General features: G+C 45.6%; 1 protein-coding gene across 1 annotated transcript; it reads left to right on the top strand.

The window, feature by feature from the left end:
- Positions 1 to 4,059: 4,059 nt before the first annotated feature.
- LOC131290628 (uncharacterized) lies at positions 4,060 to 23,040 on the top strand. Its single transcript, XM_058319791.1, has 5 exons — positions 4,060 to 4,083; positions 6,016 to 6,145; positions 17,707 to 17,821; positions 20,661 to 20,821; positions 20,891 to 23,040. The coding sequence occupies exons 1-5, from the start codon at positions 4,060 to 4,062 to the stop codon at positions 23,038 to 23,040; spliced, it is 2,580 nt and encodes an 859-aa protein (XP_058175774.1).
- The last annotated feature ends 402 nt before the right edge of the window (positions 23,041 to 23,442 follow it).

The raw sequence follows: 23,442 nt of genomic DNA, 5'->3' as shown, positions 1-23,442 counted from the left end.
TTGATTGGCAACGGCCCTTCGCACTGTTTGCAATTTAATTTTTGGATTTTCCCGATCTTTTATCCTTGCGCTCTCTCTTTTCGGTCGGACCTTCGGAACCGACGGACCTCGGGTGAGCGAAGAAGAATATAATATAAAGATTGGGGGAATGGGGGTGGAAAACGACTCCACCCGGAACCGCAAAATCTTTTTGGCTGCCCTTTTGCGGGTGCAGTGGGTTTTTTTCTTTTTTTTTTTTGACAGCCAAAGCGAAGCCCTTTCACCCCCTTGCCGAAAGTGTCTTAATTTCTTGCGCCTTCACGGATGATGCTTGATTCGCCCGGGTCGTGGACGAGCGGGGGGGGGGAGGGGGTTTGGAGGAAGGGCCGTCGATCGTCGTCGGCCGAAATCAATAAGCAATTCCGGGGCCGGCCGGGTCCGTGAATCGTAACAAATTTGCGGAATGGATGCGCGGATTGCGTGTTTTCATTTCCCGTGGTAGGGTTTTTTTTTTTTTTTAGCGATGAATAAGTTAATTTGGGCCTGATTTGCTAACGGGAAGGAGGGGGTGTTGGGGAGGGGAAGCGATGGAAGGGATAATTTGTTATCTTAGCCTTTTGGAACGAACGTTCTAGAGCGAAGAATTTGACAAACCCGTGAAGGGTGGGCAGGAATTTTCCACTTTTAATTAATAGTACGAAGGAAAAGGCCAACATAACCTCACAATCGCTATATATCATGAACGGCGTATATTGCTTTCATATCTGTACCTTACTCCACCCATCTTTATCGTGTCGTAGCTTTCACAAATATTATTTCCATGTCAAAAACAACAAACAGCTGTTATTATGATGTTTTTTGTTTCAGTATGATTAATTCATTTTAACTCTACTTCATTACTTTTCCAAACATTTATAAAAAAATCATTATTAATTGATTGATTAGCTGTATTGTTGTTTAGTTATAATTATATTGCTTCTATCTGTACCTTACTCCACCTATCTTTATCGTGTTGCAGCTTTCACAAATATTATTTTCAAGTTAAAAACATCAAACAGCTGTTATTATGATGTTTTTTGTTTCAGTATGGTTGATTCAATTTAATTCTACTTCATTACTTTTCCAAACATTTATAAAAAATCATTATTAATTGATTGATTAGCTGTAATGTTGTTTAGTTAAAATTATTAAGATAGGATGTGTTTCCATTTATTCATTTCCATTTATCTTGTTTTCTCTTTATTCTATAAATCTATCTATAAATTTCACCACAAAAGGAATTGACGCTGCTTACCTAATATTAAATATTGTCCTTCATATTCGAATTGCCTTCCATTTAAGCCGATAAATGTTCCAACCGTCTCCAATTTGCTCAATAGAATTTCCATTCTTTCGTTGCTAACTTTTTTTTGTTGTTATCTCTTGTGTTTTTCCTCTCGTTACATCTACATCTTCACCGTTCGAAGCGTTCCAGCCTCGGGACTTACGGAAATTGCATTGAATTCAACCGCAGTGGGCAGCATTGACAACCTATCGGTTCGTTTTCCACGCTTTCCGATTGCGCCGCGTTTTCTCCTTGTGTGTTCTCCCGTCCACTTGCGAGCATTTCGTGTTCAGCTTGCCACTTGGGTTTTTTTTTTTCTGCTGGCGAAAACAAACTGGGAAAACTATTCCCCTGCAAAGTGTGAGCACGATAGATGGAATAGAATAGAATTTTGCAATCAAATATTCGAGCGACCACCATCGGCAAACGGGGTTGCATTGTTTCCATTCCACACCGGGGAGAAGGTGGGGGGGGGGGGGGGGGGGGGGGGGGGAAAGGAAATTCTTCGGTCGATAGTTGGCCCTGGAAAATGGAGTTGTTGTTGTGGGCGCTCGCTTCCGCAAAAATTGACATCCAACCCCGGAGCCCCCCCCCCCCCCCCTTTCGGCTGGATTGCAATCGTTTTAATGGACAGTAAATATTTTCCCAATACATTTACTCGCCTTCCGCTTGGCACCCTCCCCCCCCCCCACCCCCCGCGTATCCGGAAAAATCTACAGCCCAACCGGGGTTTGCTTTCCCGAAAGCGATCGCTGCAGCTTTTTCCCAATATGGGGAGCTCATCGGTTGCTGCAACGTGATGGGTGTGTGTGTGTGGGCGTCCACTGGGAAGCTCTTCACAGATGGCTAGAGGCTTCAACCGCCGGAAAAACCACCGATCGACGGTGAGTGTCGAGCCTCGTCGGCTTTTTCCCAGCAAAACATCTGCACCCAACATAGCCGGGCGTGAGGGAAGAGGGGGGGGGAAATCGCTATTTGATATCGGAAAACTTCAACACACCACCCGCCAACACTTCGGGCGAATTTCCCAGACGGGTGGAGTGGTTGAGTTTTGCCATAAAGTACTTTCTATATGGCGCTACCCGATGGTTCCGTTTCGGGCAAGTCCCAGCTGCCGAGCTCTGGCGTGTCAACTGCTCATGGGATGATCCCGACCGGTGCCAAAAACTTTCCATACCGGAGGGAAGCGACACATATAGTGTGCCGTTTTATGACAACCCTTCGGAGCCGGTACCATTTCCAGGCAAACACGTTACCGAAAGCAACGATGCCATGAATTCGGCATTCTATCACGAACTACATCTTCTTAGCAAACAATTAAGACAGGTTTGAGGGGAGAAAAAAAAGGCGGTAAACGAGGCACTGTTTCAACGTTGTCCGTACCTAACCTTTCTTTTCCATTTTTTTACGCTCTTTTCTGAGTACGTGCAAGATGGCCTTTGTGATGAAGAGCTCCGCGAGGAGAAAACAAACGGACAAGCAACAAGAGCACCGAAACCAAAAGGATTAATTCATCTCGTTCTGCAAATCCGCGGGCGAAAACTAGAAAGGAAACCCACTTTACGCTAATGACATGCAAATGAAAGTGGAAAGCGGCGCCGCTGTGTGGGGAAAGAAATGAAGGTAGATTTTTTCAAAGAAACAGCTCGAAACAAAAAAAAAAAAAGGGATGCAAAAGTAAATGTCGCTTTAACACAACGCACAAAAGTTCGACAACTGGCCGGACACCAACGAACGAGCGGGGAAAGGCATGGGGGGGGGGGGGGGGGGGAAGATGGGAAACAAAAAGTGCAACAAACAATCAGACAGACAAACAAATGGCGAAACACATCTGCGAGATGGCAAGAAAAACAAACAGGAAAGGACAAACCAGCGCTACGGGAAACGAGTTGGTGGTGGCAAAGGGGGGTAGAGGGAAAGCCGGAATGAGATAAATGGTGCGCCAGGAAAAGTTAAGTTAAGATAAGCATAAACTAACCCCGGCTTCCGCTCTTTGCCGTCCTCCGTATTGTAATCTTTTCTTCCTTTCCCGCGTGCGAATGGAAAATCATATTGTATGCTCCTCGCCCAAAGGAGAAGCCCCACGGTTTTCCACGGCCCCAAGGTGTCCAAGGGAAAGCGGGAGGAGAACAACGAAGTGCCAACAAGTGCCAAACCGTTTTTGTTTTGTTTTTGCGAGGCGAACGGGATATATTTATTGTTGTCACCAACATGAAGCAACAACACACAACACATGAAAACACTTCTTCGTAGTGGTCGGGAGAGGCCATTGTACCGGCGGGGCGGGTGTTGTAAAAACTAGCAACCGGAAACGAATCGACTCCAGCGTTGACCGGAAAAAAGCACGATGAAAATAGCATCGCAACTGGGTCCGGTTGTCGGAAGGGCCGACTTCCGCGCACGATGGTCCTTGCGGGAACACTTCTGGTGGTCACTTTATTTTGTGATTTAATTTTAAATTAATCTTCACGTGGTACAACCACCTCGGTAACGATGGAAAACTAAAAATGTATTATGAAATGATAAATTGATGGAAGAATTTGTATGGTATTAATTTTTAATCTTTATTTTACGCTTAAAAATAACATATCCGTGGTAAATAAATTGGGACAACGTAAGTCCACACTGTGCACCCGCACGATGTTGGGCCTTAAGAAGCAGGGAAACACAATGCACAGTACACACACAAGTGCCAGGGAAAAGGCAATGGAACAGCGAATGGATTAAAAAGTGCCGCCTTTGCCCTACGGGGCACAATGGTGATCGAGCGAACAAGCCAGGTAAGCTTCGACCGGAAAGCAAAACACTAATGGTACGGCGCTAGCAAATCAACAGCGTTGATTTCGTAGAGCACTAGCGAGAAGTCGGTCTTGAAGGGCGAGTGCTTAGGGGCACATGTGGATTTTCTCGAGGAGGTGGAAAATGGAAGGAAACCGTTCCTCTGTTAAACAAACCTACAGCGGACTACAATGAATGGTAGCCTGGGAAAGAAAAGAAAAAGAAGGATATAATAACAAAGGGCAACGGGCAATAAACCGGAACCCGGCAAGGGTTGTAAAAATCAAGAGGCAGACCGATAAAGTAGCACCACCACCGATAAAGGTGCCCACTGTTTTATTTCGTCGACACTGAATTGCATGCACCACTCGGCGTACGGAACCGGATGCATTTGTAAGGCACTGGGAACAGCAACACTTGGCCGACACCGACCTTGGTTCACTCTGGCGTGCTTCCGTTCCAAACGACCAACGTCGGACGTTCTTACTTTTGCGCGGAAGAAGCCGACGCAGGAAGGAGGATGGAAGGAGGTAGTTACATATGTACACGGATGCAACAACGTCAGGCATGAATCAAGTAAGGCACACGGACACGAGTTGACGCTTCAAGGTCGATAAGTCCGTACCGCGTAGGGCTCTATTTTTAGCAACTAAAGCTACCGGAGTCACCCAAGGTGCAACCATGATGCTATAGAGCGGCCACAAGACTTGACGAAGGAGAGAACGGGAAAAATAGATAGAGGGAGGGAAGTTTTGCCGATTGTCATCAGGGTTCAGACTGCCCGGCAACGGAGAAATGAAGCGACTAATTAAGTTGATTGGAGTAAAAATACACTTTGCCAATCAATTCCAGGATCTACTTAGTTCGTTTAGTTTGTTATGTCAGGTACTTCGATCGGCAACTACGGGAGGCGATAGAAAGTGGCAATTATGTTCCATTTCGCTATGCGCTACCTAATACACTGTCTGTTATTACTCAGCTTCCTTTTAATGGTAGATTGACTGTTGTTTTATACTTTTACTCAGTACTTTAACTGTCTACTTACTAGTTGTTAGGTGTTTTATCTTTCCTTCACAAGATTTTCTAAATGCAATCGAAGATGTTTCATGTATGGTAAAGGGTTTCGAGCTATATAATGGATTGTTTCAAGTGGTAGAGGGAAAGTTTCATTGACACTGCAGATGTTTACAGACGCACAGGGGAGCTCTGCAACCATACAGGGGAATATTACAAATAGTGAGGGGAATCGGGCAAACGCACCGGGGAATTTTACAATCGATTTGAGGAGGAAGCTATCAACTTCGCCAAGCTCATCGTTTTCCTATCGATAATAAAACGTTTCAAAAAGCGTTGTTTTCAACTAAAGTACAAACATTCTCAATCTTTTTTATGTCGAGCTGTTATGGTTAAAATACACAATAATTAATTTACTTTTCCTGCGTGAACGTACCGGCGAGGATCAAAGTAAACAAACAAATGTGAGGTTGACAACTTACTCCGCACTTCAATTTTCTTTCCACAGTTTGAAAATGTCCCCTATGCTTTTGAAATGTTCCCTCTATTTATTGAAACATTCCATTATATAGATCGAAACCCAGTATAAATATCTTGAAACAGATACTAGCTGCTTCTTTGTGAGGTATGTGCAGGTTTGACCTATTTAAGGTGTCCAAGCGAATAGAAAGCGAATTTAGTTGTTTGAAAATAATCCGTTTCATGTTTCCTACCAACCTACAACTATTTTGTCAACTACGTTTTAATCAGTACCAGAATCTTTCATCCTCCTGCTACCAACCAAGTCGGTTTCAATTAATTAAACGTTCACAGCAATGGTATCCCGGATTGCGGAAGATTCTCATACTGTCCGCAAAACTATCGCTAAACTTTACCTGAAACTCATCGCTGTTCATCGTCCCTCTTGCTTTTTGTTCCAGGTCAACATCAGCAACACGTGGACGCTGCCGCAGGAAGGTTTCTCCGTCTTCTACCGCTACTTCCGCGACAAAATCTCCTGGTTCGAGGCGGACGCCGTCTGCCAGTTTCATCATGCCAACCTCGTCACCGGTAAGTTGCGGTGCACTTTTCCAATGTAACACTTTGCGCTGGAAGTAGGGAAAAGGGCAAATGTAAAACAAATATCTCACGAGAAACAGTGGGAAGGGTTGGAACAGTTTTCCAAACTAACCGCGCATTTGCAAGCCCTTCCTCGAAAGGCGTAATGGATACCACCAGCTATCGCTGAGGGCAAAATACAGCCTGCATTCCGAATCTTTCTTGTACGGAGTTGGAGTTGTATAGGTTCGACAAGGCACTTAAATTAAAAGCGGAACAATTTTCGCTGAATAGAAATTAAATTCCCTATGCCCCTTTTGGTTCAGTAAGGCGAGAAAGCAGGTTGCGTACGCCAGTCAAAAGGTTGGCTGAAGCCGACGCTTCAGATCTTTCCGTCGAGAGAACGCCATTGAACATTGCCGTACAGGCTTTTCCCGGTGCCTTTGGGTCGGAGTGGCCATTGCCAGCCGTGGATGTCAGTGCAGAATATGATCGGTACGGCTCGGCGCATGTAATTCGCCGGCCCCCGAGCCCTTTTGGGACTCCCAGACGCAATCGAAAGCACACAAACACATACTAATCCCGGCTGCTCATCGAACGAGGCGCGCACTAGACGGCCCAGCTGGGAGCGTTCGCCCAACGGTGGCAAAGCACCCGAGCCAATCAGCATAACAATGCTGCAATCTTCCCAATCAATCCATCCGAAATGCGGCTCGATCTCGAGGCCGTGTTTGGTCGGTAATGATTTTCAAATTAAATCGATGCGATTCGGTCCCGCTGGGCTTTTGCCTCTCAGTTCGAGCGTGATTACTAACGTTCTAGGAATGGTTGGGCACAACAGAGGCAATGGTCGAGAGTTATCTAGTTTAATCGATTCCAACAAAGGGTCGCATTGCCTATTTGTGGTACAACAACGAAGTATAAAGGTACAAACAACATTAAAAAAGCTCATTATATAACAAATTTGAAACCTTTCATAGAGCTTAATAGGATTAATATACAACATTGAACAATTTCTGTAAAAAATCAAACAAACAAGTGAGGTTATCATGATTTTCGGAACGAAAACGTCGGGAATCTGTCAGTTTTCTCGACGCTGTCCTTTACAAAAGGTAAACAATACTTTGGAAAAAAGCGAACAAAATGGCCGGCTTTTCTATGGGCGTCGAACAAATTGACAGGTACCGTCGACAAATCGCGATACTCGTAAACATATTGCAAAGTTTACTAAAAGTTGTAATGTACTAATTTTGGATTGGAAAAACACTCGCTGGCTTTTTGCCATTTCATATTTAGTTAGCAAAGCACCTATTGACCTAATGGCGACCCGTTCCTTGTTCTTCTAACCGGATGTGACAAGTTAGGCGATTCCATTCGATGTTATGCCTTTGATGCGCTGCTTCCTTCCGCTATGCACTTAGTATTCAAAGGGTCAAAGGGTCGAATTGACTATTTGTGGTACAGCAACGATGTATAAAGCTGCAAACAACATTGCAAAAGCTCATTAAATAACAAATACCTTTTCTATGGGTGTTGAAAAAATTGACAGGTACCGTCGACAAATCGCGATACCCTCAAATATCCTCCACAGTTTACTGAAAGCTGTAATGTACTAATTTTTTATGGCAAAAAACACTCACCTGCTCTTTACCATTTGGTATTTAGTTAGCAAAGCACTTATTGACCTAATGGCGACCCGTTCCTTGTTCTTCTAACCGGATGTGACAAGTTAGGCGATTCCATTCCCAGTTATGCCTTTGATGCGCTGCTTCCTTCCGCTATGCAGTTAGTGTTTACCCATTTCACCTAAAAACAGGTGATTGATATTGTTCGAAACGACGCACATAGCTCGTAGGGTTACTTGCATATACCGTGTGTGGGATGAAGGTTTGCCTGCCTTGGTTTTTTGTTTTGCAGTTTGTCGCTTTTTTAAAACATTTTGCGTCCAATCAATCCTCCCGACGAACGAGAAATGGATCGATAATCTTGTACACTATTTTTTTTTTTTTTGCTTTCCACGTCGCAAGCCGGAAAACAGGTAGAACCCTTCCCCCACCCAACAAGCACCAAGGTGTAGCGTTGTTTGTTGCCTGCTGGGGTAGAAAGTTCGTCTCCCGGGCTCGTCGATACGCAAATCCGGGGGCCCGCCGTGTTTTTCTTTTTTAAAGGTATTTAATTAAACCGAAGCTATTTGTGGCGCTTCTCCTTTCCGGGGTTCGAGGGTTCACCGTTCCATCCCGCACCCCTTTGGGACGATAACGAGTTTTCCATAACGAGTCGGGTCGGCGCAATCTGCTCTGCTGGCGGCAGCTGGATGCTTCCAATGGGTAAATCGGGCGCAATTTGAGATGGGTTTTTGCAAAATGGCCTGCTTCCTGCCCCCGGTTGCGTTAGTTTGTTTTCATTTTGTTTTCGTGCACGCTGTTGTGTTTGCTTTTTTTCCATTTTTCCGCCCCGAACTTTTCTATTGAATGCATGCGGTTCGGATAAATTCCCGGCCGATGGAGCGATGACGACGACGACGACGACGACGGTCTTTACTGCTGCATAATTGTGCATTATTCTGGCGGCGTTCCGCCGTTGGTTGCGATTCTGGGAACGAACAATACAGGATGGAATTATTAACGGCAATTAGTTGGCCTGACGGAGCGCCAATTAAAACTTACCGACCCAGATGACGACCGACCGAGGGACGCTTACTTCCGCCCGGGGTGCATTTTCGCAGCGAAACCGGATCCACATCCGGTGGAATCGATTGAGTTATGAGTTATGTGGGAAAAACCGTACCAACTCCAACGTAAATGCACAAGTTTCCCGCCGCGGTATTGTATTTCCTAGAATTTTTACTGATGCACCTCGGGAAAGGCAAAGCTTCAAGCACTCATTATAAACGAATGTTTTCCAAAACAAAACATTGCACTTGACAGTAAGGATTGTCATTGAAGTGAACCTTCGGCAAAACCGATTCATTGCCCACGAGAAAGCAACTCCCGGAAGGGTGCCGAGCTTGGGTCGCTGGTAAATAAATTACTTGTCATTGTGTGCGCTTCCGGACTGTCCTCCCTAAGAGGATTATTATCCGGGACGCTTCCGGGTAAGGAAGATGCGATCCGATTCGGTGCGGCAACGTCTTGCCATCGATTGGAGCGGAGTTAAAGCGCTTCGCAGCATCAGAAGCCGTCAGTGGAGTCGCTGCTGGAATGTAGCTTGCATCGGAGTTGTTTGTCCACGTCGTGACGGGTTCCCGATTGCAGCAAACCATCGGGGGAAGAGCGTGAAAGTTCGGCAAAAGCGAGTTTCGGTTAATTCGTTTCCGAAGCAAAACGAACCAATCAAGGGATCCGGTAGCAAAAAAGCCCCCTGCAAGTATAACACACACACGTAAGCCGGGTCAGCGATTCGGTTGTATCTCGTCCTACCGCGTATGTGGAATTCATTACTCGCCCCGTTCCTTTCCGGAGTCCCCCCTCCAGGGTCCTGTTGATGCAGAGTAAATATTTAGTAATTTAATTAAGCCGCGAACCGCTTCCTTTTTCTCTCCCGTCGGCGAAGATTGATGGCGACCCGGGGGCGCACTATGGGGAAAAGGCGGACATTAGGCGATGGAGAGTATGATAAATTCAGTTACATTTCCTTGCAGTAGACAAGTTAACTAAGACCAATCCAAATTATTAGCCTTTTAGGACTAGTAGATTTCGAGAAATAATCTGTCAAAGTAAAAAAAGTGATAAAAAATGGTCCGCGCCAGCGAACTTTTACTGCTTGCTTGATGACAATCGTTTTACAAGTATTCAAACTATGACCATGATGTTTTATACATCATTGGAAAGGTAATATGTTAAGCTTTCATAAAAAAATATTTAATATGCACATTTACCATGTCTTACTCACTTTTGCTAAGTAAAACTGTGTGGCATTAAGGAAAAAATACGCTTTTTCAATTTTGGTAATGCAGCAAAGAAATTTTGCGATGTGTTCTGGTCTAATTAGCGGTTAGAAACATAGTTTTACTTTTTTTGAAGTATTTAGCAAAGATTCACCGCCGGCATGGACCCGGATCAACCCCAACCGTAATTTCAAAAAAAAAAACACTCTGCTAATCGATCCTGGTCTCTATGAAAAAACAATGAAAACGATTTGAAAACAAAATGATCTAAACAGTCAAGTTCTTTATTCTACTATGTAAACACGCTTATCAGTCGGTTATCATAGCCGTCAAGCTGTGTGTAATCATTTTTTTAAATCAATGATCACGGAACAACAAGGCATGCGTTGTCCTATTTGTGGTGCAACTCCTGTTCAGATGAGTGATCTAACTTTGCTTGAAACAGAATTTACCCCACAACCTTCCGAATTATTGCATGGCATATCCCCACTACATTGCTGGTTGCGGTTTCTTCAGTGTTTATTAAATATTTCCTAAAAAGTCCCATTTAAGAAATGGAGGATTACTCATGAGTACACCGCAGAATATGAAGCGCAGAAAAAAATAATTCGACAAAACCTCTACGATGCATTCGGTGTGAGAGTTGACCAACCTCGAGCAGGATCGTCAGGAACAAGCACCTCAGGGAATGTTTGTCGTCGAATATTTTTCGACCCAGTACTGTTCTTAATGTCGATAAAGATGTGATAGAAAGGTTTAGGAATATATTGATAACCATAAGCAGCCAGAAAGTTATAAATACTGACAAATTTGACTCGTATTGCAAAGATACTTATCGTAAATTTTTGTCACTATATAGTTGGTTTAAAATTTCTGGTCAGATAGGGCAGCACATGCAAGAAAATCGTCTAGGGAGAATAATTTAGAAGATACGTTTATGCGGGCTATACACAGTAGTGATCCAATTCTAAGTTCGATTTCTTTAGGCTAATACGAAAAAGCTTTGCTTTCCAGCCATCGTCACAGACTTTTTTTACCATAGTGGACAAAGAAAATGAAGATATGTTAATTGACCATGTAGTAAATCTAATAAAACACTAAAATTAATCTAGTAATGTCCGCTTGTTCCATACAAGTTCCCCATAGTGCGGGCGGGGTTGCGTCCTCCGACGTTGTATCATCGCGTTTTTTTTCCCTCGCTGTCCTTCGCACTAATTGTCCCACTATTACTTCCGGCGATGGTGATGGTGGTGGTGGTGGTGGTGGAACCGAAACGGTTCTCCTCCATCCGCCATTCGTTTGATATACGAGCGTTCGGGCGGAAAGATTTATTTTCTTTCCAATACGTTTCCCCCCCCGGGAACTCTTCTGCCTTTGGGCGACTCGCCAGTGGCATTCCGGATCGGAATGGCAATGTTCTGTCGGTCATCCTGGGGCCCGCTCTGCTAAAAATAGCATCAGACATTGAGCTGGATGAGCGAAGAACTAAAAGGTTAGAAAACAAAACAAAGCGCAGGGAAACAAGTGCCCGCGCCCCCTGAGGTAATGTAACGAGATACACTGCTTACCGTAAGTGGTCGTGGTCCTTCCGTGTACCCTGTTTGACCGGGTGGCAATCGAACGGTCCGGTAGCGGTATCGATCCCGCAAAGCGAAGCATCATAAACCCGGACCGGTTTTCGGAGCTGCCGAATAAATATTTAACACTCGACCGGCACATCGTCGTTCGCGCGTGGGATTTTTAAAACATTGATTTGAACCGTAGCTGCCTTCGCTGCGACGTCGAGAAGGTGTGCGGAAACGGACCCACCCTGGTGGAATTTTTAAGCCGGCTAATGTTTTCCGCGGCACGTTCGCAGGCGGCACTCAGGCGGTGGGAAAAAAACATAAAGAAAATCTCCTTTCACCGGCACCGTACTGTTTACGTCTTAAGCTTCCTTCGCAGCGATGAACAATGCATAGCTCCTTCTAACCACCTCGACCTGCGACTTGCGTTTAACATTGCCTCCGCACGAAGGTCTGTGTTATTATTTACACGCGACCGTAACGCATAGGATTTCAATTCCCAGGTCGTCGGGTTGACTTTTCCATTTCTGTATTAATATTTCATCGCATGAACACCTTCCCGTTGGGCTTTCCAGTTGCAGGGTCAACCAATTGATGTCGATAGCATCCAATTAACCGGTCCTTGCTGAAAATAGACAAAGTAAACGGAAATGAAAAAGAAAAAAAACCAACGGCTGCAGAGTGTACAATCGGAAACTTTAAAACCATTAAATCAATCGGAAAATAAAACACAAATAATTCGATACAACTGAATAAAAAAAACGAGCTGAAGCTCACGAGCAACGAAAATGAAAGTGGCGTTCGTTGATTGAAATTTTCCACCATGTGCCTACTCGTGAGCGATTCGTTACGTTTGATGTCGACACCCCGTTCTGAGTCGCCCTTATTGATTGCGATGCGTTGGAAAACATCGTTACGCATCCGAAAGAGAAACGGTTATGGAAACATCTGGAGTAGAGGTTCTATTCCGATAAGGGTTTTCAGAGGTTTTATGGATACTTCCACACCGCTTTATACAAAACTACGAAGCCCGGGCGTAGCTCGGGAGGGAAAACACTAATGGTCCGAAGGTCCGGAGTTCAAATCTGGGCAAGGAAAAACTTTTTTTCTTGCCTTTTCACCCTCTAATTTACGTCGGTCGTATGTTAAGTTTGACATATGTTGGCGTAACGATCGTCTTCGATCAGTCCTGTTCCGAGGGGCTTTCTAGACTTTGCGTAAGCCGATAGTCAGCCCCTTCGTACAGTGGAGGGAACGGTCTTGGATGGGATTCTAACAGGGGTTGAGGCAATAGGTATTCATAGGACGATTTTTTATCGAGCCATATCTGTGATTTTCCTCCTTATTTGTCACTCACACATGGTGTACGGGTGCTTGAGTCTTGACCTAGAGGTTTGGCGTTCGAGCCCCGTCTGGGAATCAAAAGATTCATAAATCCTCTAAAACGCAAAAGATCATTAAGAGATTCATGAATCTGAATCTGAATTTAAAACCTCTCCAGTAAATTGATCTTTATCAAAACATATTGGGTATGATAATCAAATAAACTGAGGCTATAGGGCCCTTATTATTATAGATTAAACCATTTGTTTAACACTAGAATGCATTGCTTTGGAATCTTAAACGAATCCTTTTTGCGGCAATTTTAACCGCTCGCTCTTCTCTTCTTTGTATTTTAAGAAAAGTCTTAAAATTATTTTTTTATTTGTAAACATATTCGATATTAAAATCGAAAATGGCGTTGTGGTCAAAATGACCCCTGTTTGGATTAGTGCTAAATGAAGCTGCATGTATGACGGTGACGCCATCTTTTTTTTAAATATGGCGGACATTTGTCCGTTTGCTGTCCTTTTTCTACCTTTAAAACAAACGACACAGAGATGCGGTATCGCAGATGGAATTTATGCCATTTTAAAGTGCGTTAACTCGCTTGCACTAGTTTACTCCTCTCTCGACCGTTTCAATCTGTTTCCGGATTTGATTGCAAACTTTCCATCGATCTTTAACACCCTCGGTTTTTTTTTTAATGGAAATCCCTAACCGTAAATTGATATTTTTCATTGCGAGCTTTGGTTGATTACCTAGCTCCTCTACCCCCGCCGCATCGAGCCTGCGATCATCGGGCGGGATAATTACGCCATCAGCGTAAAGCGAGGGGAACAATGAAATAAATCGGTGGCCGGGTGGCGGAGGCGGGGTCCGTGTATTTGCATGATTATTTGCATGACTAACGTAAATGATACACTCACCAGCAGCAGCATCATCATCATCATCCAATGGACAGCTGGGAGCCATTTTTCGTTTGCACGCACCGTTTGCTTCCGGTAGGCGTTCGGCGACGTGTGGCGTGTCCACACACACTCTCTCCCGTTAATCGCGCCGCATTTGCATAATCACTCTGAATTGGGCATCGTCATGCGTTAAACGGTCCACTTCGAAGTCCCGTACCGTTTAATCGGACGAAGCAGGCCGGAAAATGGGCTCCATTGAAATCGAGCGATTTTTGACGAATTTTTCCGAATGAAAGCTGCTCAAGATATGCTCCGATAATTTACTCTCAACTGTTTTCCTTCCAACACATGCTGTACTTTAACGCAGTACAGAACGTTGTATGTCTTACGTCGGTGCAGGAAGCGCCAATTAATCATCCGATCCAATTAAGAAACGATGCTTATTCCCGGCTTTCGAGGGAACGTGCGCTTCCGTGCAGAGGTGCATCGCATGCCAAGGATGCAACATGGAACGGTGTTTGAGAGACGGAGCGGGGGAAAGAAATTACAAGATGCTGTGCTGATGCATCGGTTGCTCCATTCGAATCTACTCGTGGGTGCTCGGGAAAATTCTCAATGTTGGCATCAGGCGGGCGGGCTGGTTACGAAGAACGAAGATAATTATATTAATGATACGTGATGCCGATGGATGGAGCTTAGCCACGCCACGCCGAGGACGCCGTTCAGCTGGTGCACTTTAAGCACGCTGGTCCGTGAAAAGGTTCCAGTTTGGATCGGAGAGCTTTTCCTCCAACAGTACGTGCTATCAGAAAAGAGTTCAAGAAAGTATTAAGAAGTTAAAATAAGTATCAAACTCATTATTGCCTACTGTAATTCCATTTTGATTGTTTGAAGCGGATCAATCCATTCCGGGGTCCCACGCATATATACATGTTTTCAGCATATAGTCTTCATACTTTTAAATAGGAATAAATTCTACACATTTTTCAGTAGGTAATTCAGGCAAAGAATCTAAAACAAATAAATGAATTAATCAAAAATATAATGTGATAGAACTTACATTTCATTTTGTACAATTTGAATGCTTTAGTAAATCAGATATTAAAATTTCAATCTGTAACCAATCAAAATCAATCTGAACAAGTTTAAAAAACTTCATTTCGTTCTGTTAATTATGGCCTTCAAATTCTAAACCAACCAGACCTATTGAAACTGCTCATTAGAATACTTTTCTGCGATAAATATCAAGATTTTATTATATATATTTTTATTTAAATAAATACAAATTTAGTTTGTTGCTTTTTTTTTATAAATTGAAAAGAGCTGCCGTGTGATAAAAACATTTTTCAAGCACAAGGTTTTTAAAATCGCTCTCGAACTATTAAATCTTTTATTCAATTTAAAAAGCGCTGGGGAAAATAACTTAAAAGGTTAACAATTGCAGTTTTTTGCTGGGTGGCCCGTGAATTGAGGGCGTTTTAAGTCAAACGGAACGATTAGATGAAAAACAAAAACAGACGAAAACATAGCCTACCATGGCTTTAAAGGTGAAAATTAACAATGGTTAAGTAATATAAAAGTATATTAAAAGTAGCTTTGATCAAAGTGTGTACACCACAGCGAGAATAAATAAAATCGGTGATTACTTTTTTCGGTCTGGGGTTTTCATCGCGGGGTCAACGTCATGACGTGATGATGATACGGGTGGGGTCGAATTTTCCACCCCCGGCGGGTTGCGAAAACATGGGCGCGGCCAGCATTCGACTGGACCCGAGCCGCCGTCGCGTTGTTGATAATCATAGATTTTAATTACCTACCGGCGTTAATTAGATACAGCTCGCACACTCGCGAGTGGGAAAGGTAGTCCGTTATACGCAGTCCCCAGGGAGGGGGGGGGGGGGGGGGGGGGGGGGCAGGAACTGAGTGCAGATGGTGGCGTGCGTGCACAAATATGCCGTGGCGAAAAATCTGTTCCGTTTGCGTGTGCCGCGAAATCCGAAATCCGAAACCAAAACAATTATTATTTACGATTATCACGCGGTTCATCATTCTCGCGCAGGCTCGGTCCCGGAGTCGGTGTGAGAGTAGGAGCAGGAGGGGTGGAAGAGATGCGCACCTTTTCCCGGAAGGGACTGCAGGATACGTTTGATCTCGGCACTGCGAGCGACGCACACAATCAGACGCACCGAGGATATCATCATCCTAGAAAAAGTGGATAAAATTTTCATCAAAATTTGAATATTTAATTTCAGTAAGCACCAGCAAACCATCAGATCGTTAAAAACAGCTACCTTTAAAAGTGAATCAGTGTATACCATAAATTAAAGTTTAGCGCGTTTTATAAATATATTTAAGTTTAACATTTTAACACTCAGCATTATAAACATTCGATTTATAAATATATTTTACATTACTCTTTGATATGAGCGAGGTATTACTTTAGTGTTTATTATTCATACAAAACACTTTTGAAGTTACGGTGGTTACGAATACAATCGTCCGTGATATTTTTGTTCCAACGTGGAGTTTAATTTCTGTCCCCTCGCTTTTGGGAGTAGCTGTACTAATACTTCTTGTTTTAAATTAATCTAATCGAAACCCGCACATTGTTTCGGTAAGGCCCTAGTGAATACCATATGCTGTCCGGCCATCTGCTTTTAGAATCGATGTAATTATTAATAGTATGGGCAATTTAAATCGAATCACTTTCGCCCGACCGGTGAGCGAATATTGGGGCGGTAACGGTGCAAATATTTCCCGCGGTGCAAATCGGCTGCATGAAAGCGCTCAAATTGGATTCACTTTTCGTTGGCAAAAGGGTATAATCACTGGGATGGTGGTTTTCCGTCCGCAAATGGCGGGTTCGGTTGAAATCACTCGTCGATGTTTTTTTTTTTTTAACAACGCTGTCGTGGTGTGCAATTGTATCGGGATTATCGTTTGGAGTGCCTTTTTCACGATCGATTGGTGGAAACATCCGTGACCGAAAAACCATGGAGTAAAGCTGCTGAAAATGTCTGAAAAAGTTCATTGAAGACGTCGCTCGACGCTCGGGGTTGGAGAAACACTTGCGGCCCTCTAGTGTCCGACTGTATGCATTCACGACGGGAGGGTGGGCTAAGAAAAGCAAGCCGACGTGTCTGGCCGGACCGGGTCCCACCTTCCAATTCACTTGAAGAACGGCGGGAGAGAAATCGAACGGTCGAGAACGATCGATCGGACGGTCCACACCTTCCGCACCGAGTGGTGCCGTTCGATTTAATTGCTGGGCTAACGAATAAATTGCGACCGGGACCGTCCGGGGGGGCCAGCGTTGAGGAGGTGGATGCATGCGGGTTCGGTGGTTACATTTTACGTTTCCAACTCACGGCTCGAGGCAAGCGCTGGGACTCACCATGTCGGGTTGCTTTAATCTGTGCGAAGCCAAAGCCGGAATGCAAATAACTTTTCCCTCATACTGTGGGTGGGGTGTAGGTGGGGCAGGGATGTTCGCCGTCTTTCCGTGCGGCATCATCGATCCCTGGGCAAGCTGGTGTACAGTTTAGGGTTCAGTATTCCGACCCGCCCCCGAATGGCACCGTTGATCCTTCGCTAAGTCCAGCCCTGGGAAGCGAACTGGTGAAGTCAACAATTAAAACTAAGCCTTGTTAACAGCTGTGCAAACAAATCCGATCCTTCCAGGAATTCTCCTTGTCGAAACCTTTTAAATCACATCGCCTTCGAATCAAGACTACGGGTTCGATGGTGTTACTTATTGAACGTCGACTGCGAGCAGCAGTACTTATACAGAACTGCCACGTTCAGTTTAATTACGTATCTTCCTTCAGATGCGCTCCACTCGTTTCGATTCTAATCTTTAACTTCCCCGTTCTATCTCCTACCGTCGTTTAGTGGACAACGGAGTGCAGTTTGATGCAACGCGCGCCTTCCTCAAGGAGCTTGACGTCACCAGCGCCGTGTGGATTGGTTTGATGCGACCGGAAAACTCTGCCCGCTTTACGTGGACGTAAGTATTCGTCGAAGAGGTGACACAGGGGGAAGAGCACAGGGCAGAATGTGCTCTCGAAAAAACATAAACTACAAATAAAGAAACACAGTCAATATATAACTTATTTAAAAAAGATATAGTAATGACCGAATAGAACAAACATAGAAGAGACAAAGTATCCTAGCTTTGAACGTTGTTCATCTTTCCAAGATAATCTATACAATGAAAGTATTCGAATAAGAGAAGCTTGAGGATTGATGTTTATGCTTATCAATCTGATTTAACAGGAAATCATTGTTTATTGAAAATATAACAAACTCTAGAATGGCAGCTTATTCATTCCAAAACATTTCACTTGCCGGGTAGATAGTATAGTCCGTAAAATACAATCTACCTACCTTAAGAATGCTATTCTCACATCCACTGGATAAGAATCACATCGACGCGATCGTCGCACTGGGCCGGACCGGAACTGACCCGATTTCTTTGCGTCGACGACTTCGACCCTCGGGTTAAAATCTTCCGGGTCGTCTCGATCCCGCAGAATTTAATTTCCGTCGGCGTCCCACTGTCGATGGCGCTTGCTTGTCTGGTAAGCGTATGCAAACTGGGTCGTAAAAACAGTTCTCGAACGGGGCCAGCCACTATTCCACGAGGAAAGAAAAGCATAGTCTTTGAAAGAGGATTTCGCTCTGAAGATAGTGTCCATTTATGTTAAATTTGCTGTTTCAGGTGAATTCCTCTTCCGCCGGCTGCGGGTTTCTACTGGGGAAAAAAAAGAAAATATATGTATAAATAAGAAAAGATTCTTGATTGAATAATCGAATGCATAATTGAATGACATAAATGAATACTATTGCAAACGTACTAGGTAACCGTTTATCGGTTGAAACTGTTCAAGTCGCTTCGAATGAAATAATTCCGCGCAAGCTTCAAGTGAACTAGCATTTTCTGTTTGTCATGACATCTTTCGGCTTCGTTTAGTTAAACTTATCGTTTGATGGAGGTTTCCATCGGCCAAGGGTAACAATTCGAACCGAATTCGTTCCGATCCGTCCTCCCCAAAGCTCCGGTTTTAAAAAAAAACCGAGAGACGATAGACCGAGAGCAACATAATCCATAAACTGTGGGGTGAAGTTTTCTTTTTCGCTGCTTCGGTCGCTCCCAGTAACTTCGTTCGTTCGAATAAATTTATTACGGTAATTTGTTGAATTTATAGACAGTAAATGGAGGTCGCCCCAGATAGGATTTTTTCTTCAAATTCGTAAACCATTCCGGGAGCGTCCTTTCTCCATCTCCCGTCAGCCCTCAATAATTCCGAAGATTCGGCGTAGGAATTTCTTCGTTTATATTTTCCCTCTTGAAAAAAAAGAGAAATGATAACGAATTCGGGATGGTTAACAGAACGATCGTGGTCATTCCGGTAAATGAAAAAGTGTGCGGTACGGAGAAGAGCATGGGATAGCGAAACTCGGGGCAGAAAAAGTGGTACATATTTTCTTATAATAATGTTCCACAACCAACGCGCGTTTTTTTTTGTCGTTCGCTCAAGTATGTTCCTTTCTCATTCCGTTTGGCAAAATCACGGGTTTGGAAGGGCACAGCAGGTTATATAAAACCTAAGCTTCGCGTACGTAGTCGGCTTCGGTATTCGATGCCTCTGTTAGTACTATTTCCTGATCAGATAATGTATACAAAATGGTTGCTAAACTTGATGATAAAATAACATGTTTTGTCCTCTTGCAATGTTTCTCTCCCTTTGCTTCTTGTTCTGCATAAAGAGTGGCGCGCGATAGTATCGATTGGGAAGATTAATACTGCCATCTCCTACCTCCCTGGCTGCCCCTATTTAGGTCGTGGGGAATTTCAGCTCCGCTGAATTGATTAACGGCCACCCAGTGCGGGATAAGACTAGACGGATGGGTTGAATCAGGTCCCGTTATCCCGACGGTCAAGATATGCGATGAGGATAAAAAAAAACAGCTCGATGACGGTCTGAGAAGATAGAACGGAAAATAGTTTCATTAAAGAAAAAACGAACCTTCATAGCGCACACCTAGCGCGGTGTGGGAAGCGAAGCGAAATAGGTTACCATAAAACGGTTGGGGGAACGTTTTCATTTTCTTCCCGTTGACCGAAGCGGCACGATTGATGGGACGTCGTTTATTCCGGTTCCTTGCACGCGCAACGAGATGGGGATGCTAATGGCAGGCAAATTTTAAAGCTGCCCCCCTTCCTCCCGTACAGTGTTGCGCCTCCCATTGGCGAACGGCGTCGTCGGTATGGAAACGGTGCTTAGGTGAAAAATCACACCACCCGGAAGCGAGGGGTTTCCCAGCCTCCGGATGAGTCATTGGCAGGCTTTTGGTTTAATCCAGCGGCTAAAGGAATGGATTATCAATCCCGGGCAGCATTTTAGTAAACGAGCGACTCTTCTCTGCCCGTACTGATGCGAGGTACAACGAGGGCGATTCATTTTTGTGTGGATTTATGTCGATGTATGTTACTTGCTGATGCCGGAAGAGTTTTAATTCTTTCTTGTGGGTTCGCTGCAAAAACAAAGACGAAAGATAGTCATTATTTCAGTGAAAACAAAGTATAGATCTTGCCGATCTTTGATAAAGTAACTAAATACTTTCACTTTGTCGCAGTACTTATTAAGTTTGCATATTTTTGTCTTGTTGTCACTCGTCATCATTATACTTGCTATTAGTATTAATTAATTAGTATTATATTATTGTTCGAGAAGCAAACCTATCACTACAACGGTCAAGAGTGTACTTATGGATCTGCGTTAGCTTCTAGGAAAGGTTTCGTTTGAAAACAGTGTTTTTGTTGTGCTTTTCTCCCGTTTCAGTAGCTCCAAGGCGTTGGACCCGGCAAGCGGTTACTGGGCGGAAGCGATACCGGCCATGGAGCAGCCCCTCTGTGCCGTGGTGGATCCGGTGCGCGACTTCCGCTGGCATGCACTGCGCTGCGGAGGACCCGAGACGGCGGCATTCCTGTGTGAATTACCCGGTAAGGCCGAATGCAATGCCAAATGTAGTTGTTGGTAGTAGTTAACCGCCTTTTGTTGTTGCTTTTCAGTACCGGCCTGGGCAATGGACTGCACCGTGACCTCGATTCCGTCGCTAACTGTTCAGTACATGTCGGACAGTGGCACAGTGCAGCTGTCGCGTGATTGCGGAGAGTCCGGTACGAAGCACATCTCGTGCCAGGGCAAGCAGGACCGGGACAGCATCGTCGAGCAGCTGCAGTGCAGCGACGAGGAGGACCTGATGGCGTCGGTGCTCGCCACCGAGAACAACAATCAACTGCCGGTGGTGGCGGTGGCGCAGCAGGCCGAGGGCGACTCCACACGCCGACCGAATCTCCAGCAGCCGATCCTGGAGCACGACATCCTCACGGTGGTGTCCAGCAACGACGAGGACAGCACCAACAACATCGAGGTCAATCCGAACCAGATCGAGGACACGGTCAAGAACGTGATCAACAAGTTCAACCTGCAGGATCTGATGCGCAGCGAGCAGGCCGCCTTGCACAGCGACGAGGCAGGGGTGGGCGGTGCAGTGGCCATTGGGGACGCCCCTGATGTGGAGGGAGCGCGTAAGCCGGGTGTGTACGGCAAGAAATACTCACCGCTGTACGAGAAAAAGAAACACTACGCGAAAAAGCCAGCCGAAGAGGGCCCGGTCGATAGTGCGGCCGACGAGGAGGACGAGGACGACGAGCAGATGATGGGCGACCAGCCGATAGTGGACGAGTTGGAGACGCAACCGATCGACATCATCCAGCAGGCGGTAAAGCCGACCGCCGATGGAGATTACGCTGATCCGACGGTCCTGGTTGTCGGTGGTGCGAAGGTAGATAGCGAGGGCATGGAGGGGAGTCCATCGGGGGCAGCGGCGACTGCAAGCACCACGGTAAACCCTGACGCTTCCGGCAGCACACCTGACTCAAGATTACGGCGCGCTACGGACTCTGATGGCGCGGAAGCGGATCTCGCTTCGACCGGAACCACCGAAGCGCTGACAACGCCGGCCGACGTAACCGAGGGGTGGAAGTCATCAACGACGACTACGACGGAAGCGCCCACGACGGCTCTACCTTCGACCAGCGTGCCACCCGTACTCCACACCACCCGGACCACCGCCTCCAGTCATATTCTACCGACGACGCCCAAAAAGGATGTCATCACCGGGGATCACTTCATTCCGCCGATGTTGCTGGTGAAGGCGCGGTTTATTTCCGCCCGTCCACACACGGAACCGCCCGCCACGACGATGCTTCCCACCACACCGAGCACAACCACCCTTCCGTCGGTCGATACAACTGTTTCGGATGCATCTTCAACCTACGGGTTGTCTTCAACCGATGCACCTCATACGACTCCAGTGTCAGGCGAGGTAGCCGGAGCGCTTGGGGATCGTCCCAGCAGCGTGCCGTATATAGTGGAGACCACAACTGATACTGCTGCTGTTGCTCGGAATGAAAGTGAGTCTGGTGGCACCACGGGCCCGTCCGTCGTCACTGAAATTGTAGCTACCGAGGCCAAAACAACAGACCCACTGGCACCGCAAGCCTTAGCTTTGAGCTCCGGGGCGTTGCTGCACAAGGACGTTGCAGTGGAATCGGTCAGCTCACCATCGACGACGCTCGATACACCTACTGAGCGTACGACACCGGAACCACCGAGAGAGGTATCGACAAGTACTCCGGCAGGATCAACCGCTGTCGACATTGGATGCGTTCAGTCCACAGCCGTTACTGGTTCATCCAGCGCAGACATTGGAGTTGTTACAACTTCCGCCCCAGAAACCGCTGCCTCCGTAACGGCGGGCACCTCCAATGCAGCTTTACCTCAACGCCCTGCAGAAATAAATACTTCTACTGTCGAAAGTGTGACCAACGAGAAGCCACATGCAAACAAACAAGCCCCCATGCAGTCAGTAACCGGTGCTCCGTCGATCGAGCATGAAGTAACCGTAGGGCCAACAGTGGCACCGCAGGGTTTTGGGGTCAACGAACCAGATCCAGCGCCCTTGAACGTGCACGAGCATGAGAACGACGACGAGCAGGAGCACTCGTACGAACAGGAACAGCACTCCGATTTGCACAACAGTTTCTCCAACATTGAAAACTACCAGCCGTACAAACCGAACCGGCACCGTTCGCTGACCAAGCCGGAGGTGCACAACAACCACGGCGGCGCCTACATCAAGAAGATTCTGGGCTAAGGAAGGCCATCGATTTGCACACCGTTCCGGGTTTTGTTTTCGTCGTTCGCGAAAAGACGGTAAGACTCCCATAATTCGCCAAACATCGCTGCTCGGCAGAACCATTTTTGTTTCGGTTTTCGTCTCGCCAACGCCAAATACTACCGCTCGGGTGCCCGTCGAAATGTTAGCCTACCCAAAGTCGGCCAACCGAAGACTGCTCTACGAGTGCGAGATAATCTATTAGAAGTTATGATGTAGAGCACATTTTACCCCGATGCAAATGTATGTTAGAGACTATGTCGCGTTTGAAAACATTCGACCTCCATTTTTATATCACATGTTTCCATTTTCTTTAGCTAACAATAGACATAACGGTAGCAAAGCACGTTTAAAAGGTGCGCGGGTGCGTCTCACAAGGCT

Source organism: Anopheles ziemanni, chromosome X (genome assembly GCF_943734765.1).
Source record: "Anopheles ziemanni chromosome X, idAnoZiCoDA_A2_x.2, whole genome shotgun sequence".
NCBI lineage: Eukaryota > Metazoa > Arthropoda > Insecta > Diptera > Culicidae > Anopheles > Anopheles ziemanni.
Note: the sequence above shows the minus strand (reverse complement) of the source record. Positions and strands in the feature narration are given on the sequence as shown.

Bases quoted from the DNA above. Each gene is read 5' to 3' on its own strand.
- LOC131290628 (XM_058319791.1), top strand. From the start codon at position 4,060: ATGGTGATCGAGCGAACAAGCCAG. The intron at 4,084-6,015 runs GTAAGCTTCGAC...TTTTTGTTCCAG, and splicing joins TGATCGAGCGAACAAGCCAG to GTCAACATCAGCAACACGTG. The intron at 6,146-17,706 runs GTAAGTTGCGGT...ACCGTCGTTTAG, and splicing joins TCATGCCAACCTCGTCACCG to TGGACAACGGAGTGCAGTTT.